Source organism: Procambarus clarkii, chromosome 59, assembly GCF_040958095.1.
Source record: "Procambarus clarkii isolate CNS0578487 chromosome 59, FALCON_Pclarkii_2.0, whole genome shotgun sequence".
Taxonomy (NCBI): domain Eukaryota; kingdom Metazoa; phylum Arthropoda; class Malacostraca; order Decapoda; family Cambaridae; genus Procambarus; species Procambarus clarkii.
This window is the reverse complement of record NC_091208.1, coordinates 9444044-9453626: the sequence shown is the minus strand read 5'-3', so window position 1 is coordinate 9453626 and position 9583 is coordinate 9444044. Positions and strand designations below refer to the sequence as shown.

The window sequence follows — 9583 nt, the reverse complement described above, 5'->3', positions numbered from 1 at the left end:
GTTTTTTTATTTAACAAAAAAAAAATACATAACACTACAATACACATAACTGCAATAATATATGGCACTACAATACATGCAATTTTATTAAGTTTGCGTATGACGCCCGAGGGCAATAAAGCTGCTTCGTGCATGGTCGGCGTATCCAAGCTCATGGTTGGAGTGGGCTCTACATAGTCGGACTCATAGAATTTTCTCTGCCCACACTCGAAGAGGTCCGAGACCTCGTCATCGAATCCCTCCACTGGCTCGAACAGCGTTGCAAAAATGTCAATCGTAGCCAGCGCCAACTTTTGCATGGCTAACGATTGATTTTCATTAAAGTGTTACACCGCGGCGTTTAAGGTCTGCGAAGACAATATGTCCTCTGCGTTCAGCTCTTGTGTCTTCGGTGCCATAGGGGATACGCGGCACACCGTCGCCAATTTCTGGGGGGTCTGCCGGACATCCTCGTCTTCACTCTCGCTAATGTGGGTAACTGCCTCCTGCGGGCGGGTAGCTGGGAGAGGCGGGTTGGGGCATCTTGTTGGAGGTACATATCCCAAGGTAGATGGCTGGGGGGAAGCCTCGCGGTTGCTCGACCTCTTATCATATGGGGTCGTCGTCGTCCTCTTGCGTCGGCCTCGCATAGATAGCCTAGTCCGGCGGGGCCCCGGTGCGGACCGTTCCCAGGTGATTTTACACTCTTCCGCAGGGCAACTTGTTAGTTTTGCAATGTCCTTCATCAAAGGCTCTGTCGAAGCTTTCGTTTTTAGAGCCATTTCTCCACTCTTCGTCACCTTCTTAGCTTTGGGCTCTGTTGTTGTTGTTGTTGTTGTTGTTGTTGCTGTTCTTGTTGCTGCCGTTGTTGTTGTTGCCGTTGTTGGGAATGGCCCTGGCCCCGCCGGGGTCAGCACAGCAGTCATTGCTACCACCGGCGAATCCATAGAGCCAACAACAAGGCGGGCAGCGGGGCTGGGCTCTGGCGCCGGCAGCGGCTCAGGCAGGGGCATGGGCGCGGTCGGCTTGGGGTGCATAGTGGCCACAAAGACATCTGGCATTGGCCCCGGCTTCTTCGTAGTCTCAGGCGAGGTCGTAGGCGCAGTTGATGAAGTTTTAGGGGCTTGGCACATCGGCCGAACATTGACAACGCCACTGTTCTTCAGTGTATCCGCTATATGAAGGGACGCCATCCCCCCTGGTAGGATGAGAGCAGTCCCAAAGATGAAATTGATCCCACCAGTCACCTCAATTTTTGAGCAGCCCTTCAACAATTCTGCAAATAAACAAAAAATCATAAATAAATTTTATATTCACCAACAAGAAACATAAACACACACACACACACGTTCTCACCTATATCAGAGTTATGTAAAAAAAAAAAAAAAAAAATCACCATGGGCAAATTCCATTTTCAAAACTTCACTTGTGGGCTTCTAATGATGACCAGGACCTAGGGCGTTCGTCGGTGGGCTAGTTAACTCATTGGGCCTTAGGACTGGGCTTATATATATATATATATATATATATATATATATATATATATATATATATATATATATATATATATATATATATATATATATATATATATATATATATATATATATATATATATATATATATATATATATATATATATATATATATATATATATATATATATATATATATGTCGTACCTAGTAGCCAGAATGCACTTCTCAGCCTACTATGCAAGGCCCAATTTGCCTAATAAGCCAAGTTTTCATGAATTAATTATTTTTCGACTACCTAACCTACCTAACCTAACCTAACCTAACTTTTTCGGCTACCTAACCTAACCTAACCTATAAAGATAGGTTAGGTTAGGTTAGGTAGGGTTGGTTAGGTTCGGTCTTATATCTACGTTAATTTTAACTCCAATACAAAAAAATTGACCTCATACATAATGAAATGGGTAGCTTTATCATTTCATAAGAAAAAAATTAGAGAAAATATATTAATTCAGGAAAACTTGGCTTATTAGGCAAATCGGGTCTTGCATAGTAAGCCGAATACGACGTTCTGGCTACTAGGTACGACATATATATATATATATATATATATATATATATATATATATATATATATATGTCGTACCTAGTAGCCAGAACGCACTTCTCGGTCTACTATGCAAGGCCCGATTTGCCTAATAAGCCAAGTTTTTATGAATTAATGTCTTTTCGACTACCTAACCTACCTAACCTAACCTAACCTAACTTTTTCGGCTACCTAACCAAACCTAACCTATAAAGATAGGTTAGGTTAGGTTAGGTAGGGTTGGTTAGGTTCGGTCATATATCTACGTTAATTTTAACTCCAATAAAAAAAATTTGTCCTCATACATAATGAAATAGGTAGCTTTATCATTTCATAAGAAAAAAATTAGAGAAAATATATTAATTCAGGAAAACTTGGCTTATTAGGCAAATCGGGCCTTGCATAGTAGGCTGAGAAGTGCGTTCTGGCTACTAGGTACGACATATATATATATATATATATATATATATATATATATATATATATATATATATATATATATATATATATATATATATATATATATATATATATATATATATATATATATATATTATTAAATATGACCGAAAAAGTAAGATTAATAATTCTAACACGAATTTTCTCAATCTTTCGTACATTACGCTTCACTGTTGGAGGTAAATCAAAAATCAATTCTCAAAAATTCATTTTTATTTCTAGTCTGACGCGACACGGGCGCGTTTCGTAAAACTTATTACATTTTCAAAGACTTTAGTTCACAAATACACAACTGAATAGAACTTACGTATCTCCGATTTTATATCTACATTTGAGTGAGGTGGAAGAGGTGATGTGGCATTAACACAAGACAGAACAAAATGTGGTATTAATAGGGTATTAATTTCATCAACACAAGACAGAACAAGAGTATTAATAGGGTATTAATTTCATCAACACAAGACAGAACACGAAACAATGGATATTGAATAGACGTGTTTGTAGAAAGCCTATTGGTCCATATTTCTTGATGCTTCTATATTGGAGCGGAGTCTTGAGGTGGGTAGAATATAGTTGTGCAATAATTGGCTGTTGATTGCTGGTGTTGACTTCTTGATGTGTAGTGCCTCGCAAACGTCAAGCCGCCTGCTATCGCTGTATCTATCGATGATTTCTGTGTTGTTTACTAGGATTTCTCTGGCGAAGGTTTGGTTGTGGGAAGAGATTATATGTTCCTTAATGGAACCCTGTTGCTTATGCATCGTTAAACGCCTAGAAAGAGATGTTGTTGTCTTGCCTATATACTGGGTTTTTTGGAGCTTACAGTCCCCAAGTGGGCATTTGAAGGCATAGACGACGTTAGTCTCTTTTAAAGCGTTCTGTTTTGTGTCTGGAGAGTTTCTCATGAGTAGGCTGGCCGTTTTTCTGGTTTTATAGTAAATCGTCAGTTGTATCCTCTGATTTTTGTCTGTAGGGATAACGTTTCTATTAACAATATCTTTCAGGACCCTTTCCTCCGTTTTATGAGCTGTGGAAAAGAAGTTCCTGTAAAATAGTCTAATAGGGGGTATAGATGTTGTGTTAGTTGTCTCTTCAGAGGTTGCATGGCTTTTCACTTTCCTTCTTATGATGTCTTCGACGAAACCATTGGAGAAGCCGTTATTGACTAGGACCTGCCTTACCCTACAGAGTTCTTCGTCGACTTGCTTCCATTCTGAGCTGTGGCTGAGAGCACGGTCGACATATGCGTTAACAACACTCCTCTTGTACCTGTCTGGGCAGTCGCTGTTGGCATTTAGGCACATTCCTATGTTTGTTTCCTTAGTGTAGACTGCAGTGTGGAAACCTCCGCCCTTTTCCATGACTGTTACATCTAGAAAGGGAAGCTTCCCATCCTTTTCCATCTCGTATCTCCTATCAACAACTATCTCCTTGTTCTCACGAAGGCTTTTAGCTGCCGCTTTAAGCTCGGGGGACAGTATGGTGCTTCTGTAGTTGCCTCGATTCTTTCCTCGGCGACTTGTCAGGAGAGGTGACAAGTCGCCAATATATGTCATTCTTAAAAAAGACGAATATCTGGCGAAAATGAACATCATACTCTCTGACCAAACTAAGTTCCAAAGGGTAACGAAGGACACTACAGCCGAATTAAAAGCAAAGGTCAACAAACTGATCGAAACTGTGAACGCCAAGAAATCCGGACTCCACCTGCCAAAGATCATTGGGGAATATAAACCTGGATATGCGTATGGAAATGTCAAGACGCACAAGCCTGGAAACCCACTTCGGCCAATCATTAGCCAGATACCCACACCCACGTACAGACTGGCGAAGCGACTCAACGGCCTGCTGACTCCTTATGTTCCTTGCGCCTTCAGCCTGAAGTCTCCAAAGGAATTTGTTGACTTACTGCGGGGCACACGGGCCACAGGGATAAGAGCCTCGTTGGACGTAGAATCGCTGTTTACCAACGTACCTGTGGACGAGACAATCGGAATGATAGCCGACAGAGTGTATCGTGATCCAGCCTGTACTCCTCTTGACATACCAGAAAATAAACTACTCCAAGCTTGTACTAAAGAGGCACCCTTCTTGAGCCCGGATGGGCACATGTATAAGCAAGTAGATGGGGTCGCCATGGGTTCTCCCCTAGGTGTCCTGTTTGCAAACTTCTACATGGGTACCATCGAGCAAAAAGTCTTAGTCGACATGAACTTGAAACCGGCCATATACTGCAGGTATGTTGACGACATTTTTACACAGGTAACTGATGTCAGACATCTGCAGGAGCTGAAGGAGGCATTTGAGCAGAGTTCCGTGCTGCGTTTCACTTGCGAGATGGAAAAGGATGGGAAGCTTCCCTTTCTAGATGTAACAGTCATGGAAAAGGGCGGAGGTTTCCACACTGCAGTCTACACTAAGGAAACGAACATAGGAATGTGCCTAAATGCCAACAGTGACTGCCCAGACAGGTACAAGAGGAGTGTTGTTAACGCATATGTCGACCGTGCTCTCAGCCACAGCTCAGAATGGAAGCAAGTCGACGAAGAACTCTGTAGGGTAAGGCAGGTCCTAGTCAATAACGGCTTCTCCAATGGTTTCGTCGAAGACATCATAAGAAGGAAAGTGAAAAGCCATGCAACCTCTGAAGAGACAACTAACACAACACCTATACCCCCTATTAGACTATTTTACAGGAACTTCTTTTCCACAGCTCATAAAACGGAGGAAAGGGTCCTGAAAGATATTGTTAATATAAACGTTATCCCTACAGACAAAAATCAGAGGATACAACTGACGATTTACTATAAAACCAGAAAAACGGCCAGCCTACTCATGAGAAACTCTCCAGACACAAAACAGAACGCTTTAAAAGAGACTAACGTCGTCTATGCCTTCAAATGCCCACTTGGGGACTGTAAGCTCCAAAAAACCCAGTATATAGGCAAGACAACAACATCTCTTTCTAGGCGTTTAACGATGCATAAGCAACAGGGCTCCATTAAGGAACATATAATCTCTTCCCACAACCAAACCATCGCCAGAGAAATCCTAGTAAACAACAAAGAAATCATCGATAGATACAGCGATAGCAGGCGGCTTGACGTTTGCGAGGCACTACACATCAAGAAGTCAACACCAGCAATCAACAGCCAATTATTGCACAACTATATTCTACCCACCTCAAGACTCCGCTCCAATATAGAAGCATCAAGAAATATGGACCAATAGGCTTTCTACAAACACTTCTATTCAATATCCATTGTTTCGTGTTCTGTCTTGTGTTGATGAAATTAATACCCTATTAATACTCTTGTTCTGTCTTGTGTTGATGAAATTAATACCCTATTAATACCACATTTTGTTCTGTCTTGTGTTAATGCCACATCACCCCTTCCAGCTCACTCAAATGTAGATATAAAATCGGAGATACGTAAGTTCTATTCAGTTGTGTATTTGTGAACTAAAGTCTTTGAAAATGTAATAAGTTTTACGAAACGCGCCCGTGTCGCGTCAGACTAGAAATAAAAATGAATTTTGGAGAATTGATTTTTGATTTACCTCCAACAGTGAAGCGTAATGTACGAAAGATTGAGAAAATTCGTGTTAGAATTATTAATCTTACTTTTTCGGTCATATTTAATAATATATGTCTACAGGAAAGACTGCTACCAAAATATACTAATATATATATATATATATATATATATATATATATATATATATATATATATATATATATATATATATATATATATATATATATATATATGTATATATATATATGTATATATATATATATATATATATATATATATATATATATATATATATATATATATATATATATATATATACATATATATATATATATATATATATATATATATATATATATATATATATATATGTATATATATATATATATATATATATATATATATATATACCCCTAGAACCTCTACCTATCCCCCCCCCCCCCCTCAGGCAAGCTAGGTCACCTGCTCACACAGGTTATTGCACGTCACCTGGGAATGATCTCCCAGGCAAAATGTTGCTTGACAGAGCGGCATATTCAGGTTATCATACGTAAATTTCACAACCAAAGTGTCATTTTTGCTGTGTTGTTCATATTTAAAATCCTGTGCAAACTTCCGAAGCGCTTTTCCCACCCCTAGATGGGATAAATAGTAGGTGAAGTATAACGCATAGTTCCCGCAGAAAAAAGTTTTCAACTGCTGTATTCTGTCACTGAATATGTGTGAATCTTATTTTTCAAAGCTGTTCAATATAACCTTAAAATATTTCGAATACGTTTCAATTCTCGGGTTTCCAAAACTATCCAGAATGACAATTTCTGTCTTAGTCATTGCTTTGGCTATACAAAATGTAACCCAATGACCCATTGTATCTGCCGATGCTGCGTCTAGTGTATTAATTATAAATACCACAGGATGGTCATAGATCTTTTTCAAAATTTTTCTTGCATCATTGGCGAGATAACATCCCAGATATTGCACCTCCCGATCCAACACCCCGTTCAGCGCTTCGTTAATTTCAAGACAATTCATAGCTTTACGCTCTCGTATCACAGAATATTCGGCGTTCCGCATTAATTTTCAGGATGCCAGTGGTGCTGCCATAAAGCAAAATTACTTTATTTCCTACCACAGGTATTTTAAATTCTAGACTAATTCTCAGATTACCAGACACTTCCAGGGGCATTGCGTCCTTTATAGTTTCCGGCGGTAAATTAAAAGCCAGTATAGTGCGACCGTTAATAAATGCGTCATAGGATAGCGTGTGGGCATTATCGAAACTTAAAGCTTGTAGCGTCGTATAATATAATTTTGCGCAGTTGTGTGGAAAAGCGCAAGCAATATTAAATAAAGTAATGCTATTCAGAGTTATAAATACACTCGTGAGCTGACAATTCTCAAAATATAACGGGTTCTGGGCATAGCCTCCTGACATTGCCTCCATATCTACGATAATCACATATAACGCTCAGGAATTACAGTTCCCCAGGGCTGATCCATTGTAATTGTCCACTGTCCTGTGCCCAGTATATAAGTCTTTAATAGGGTTTTGTTAAATATATATGTTATCGGGGTGTTATTTTGTATCAATGCCTTATTAATGGCCGTTAAGCCGGCCGGGTATGGCATTATGCGATCTATCCACAACCTTGCCATTTTAATATGGTATTTAAAGTTTGCATTATCCCTTTCGCTATGAATAATCCATTTATCCGGGTTCAGTTCGAGGCGAATGCGCACATCCACATTATCCAGAATGTATTCGCTAATTGTAGTAACATCCGCCAATAATTTAAAGCATGTGTGCACGCCCATAGTTTTCATTTCAGTCATTTGCTGCTCCCTTTCCTCAGTCATTGCAGCAAAATATTCGTCGGAAAATCTGATGGGGTCATTACCTTTAAAGAAATGTGCTATTTTCCGATATCTCTCAGCTTCGCACCCCAAAATAGTAGTCAGCAGCTTTATATAACTCCAGTATGAGAATAGAAAGTTAGTTTTGACCACAGTCTCGTTGAAATACGCTACTATAGATTTGAATAAAGTATGTGATAGACCATTACTAATTGTTACGTTTTCTGTATCCCCTATCACACTAGCTCCATCTTCGCCCGTTACTGCTAGCGATAGTTCCAAAGCCAATGACGACATATCTAGAAAGTGGCCATTCACGCCTTTAATGTTAAATTCGAGATACGTATCTCTAAATATATTGCCCCCAGTATTTACTGGCAAAACATCAAGAGTTTGACGCGAGGGTATAATAGCCTCTACCATCCTAGCGGAGAACGGCTTGGGAAAGGCATCAGTTATTGCAGCGGCATAATTCCCCAGTGATACTTGTTGTTGTTGTTGTTGAGTTAGGGGCGACAACGATCGTGGGATCGGATACGCAATGGCGTACCCGTGAAGGGTCAATCGCAAAGCCAGGAAAGGCGAAATGCCAAGCCACAACGCGAAACGAGTGATGCCAAGTACTAGAAACTAATATGCCACACGGCAAAGCTACGCACAAAGGGAGAGGCAGAAGCACAGAATAGAACAGGGCAAACAAACAGCCAGAAGGGCACACAGCATGTCAGAGCAAATGCACAGGAAATCAGAGCACATACTTGCCGGGAACTTGGCCCGCGGGAACCTTACATTAAACGCCTCCCAGAGCACTAATTGCCAAGGGTCTCGTCCATCCTCCGGGAACGCCATAACATCCGGAACCGGGGCAACAAACACCTGCAAACTGGGGACCCAGATGGTAGTACTCATGAGGCAAGAAGTCGCCACTCGCCCCCACAGGAAGGGAACTTGCCCCCCCACGAAAGCACTCCGGTCCGTCAGACAGCAGTAACTCGGCAATCTTCGACCAGTGACCCGGTGGCATCACAGACGCCGGCAACACGTCCCCTAGGGCCCCAACGCGCACCCACACCACAGGGGTGCCCGCGGCCCCGGGCACACCACCAGATGACAGCAGGGAACCCGGACGGCGCGCATCCTTCCGTAACGTCACCACCAGGCCACGCCCAGCACCAGAGTCCACACTATCCCTGGCAGCGGAAGCCACCACCCCCCACTGTGGAGAGTCCCTTGGTGGAGAAAGAGCCGAAGGCACGTCCGAGACACAGGCACCAGCACCAGCAGGCACATGGACCTCCGCCACCACGAACCGCGGAGACATCGACGCATCCGTATCCACACTGTCAACATCCGAAGCCCCACAGTCACTGAAGTCACCAACGTCGGCCCAGGAAGAAGACGAACGCCGGGAACGTTTGGGCACCGGCCGGATATCGTCCAAGCCGGTAAGTGACCCAGAAACACGGGTACCACGAGCCGAAGGAACCGACGCCAGGATGGCAGCAGCCTCTACCACAGGGGGAACTGGGCCACACACAGCAGGAGGCTCCGCAGCCACCAAGCACATCTGGGACCCGAGTCACGGACACAGGGCCAGGCGCAGCATCAGAAGACGAGGGAGAAGACAGCGACGTCACACAGGGAGCTCCAGGAAGGCCCACGGGAGCAGCTGGGACAGCGACAGGATCAGGC

The 9583-nt window shown here is 42.2% G+C and overlaps 1 protein-coding gene across 1 annotated transcript; it reads right to left on the bottom strand.

The window, feature by feature from the left end:
• Window positions 1–326: 326 nt before the first annotated feature.
• Window positions 327–1172, bottom strand: LOC138353704 (uncharacterized protein C11orf24-like). The gene has a single exon (XM_069307087.1). It carries the CDS (start codon window positions 1170–1172, stop codon window positions 327–329), a length of 846 nt encoding a protein of 281 aa, XP_069163188.1.
• Window positions 1173–9583: the final 8411 nt, after the last annotated feature.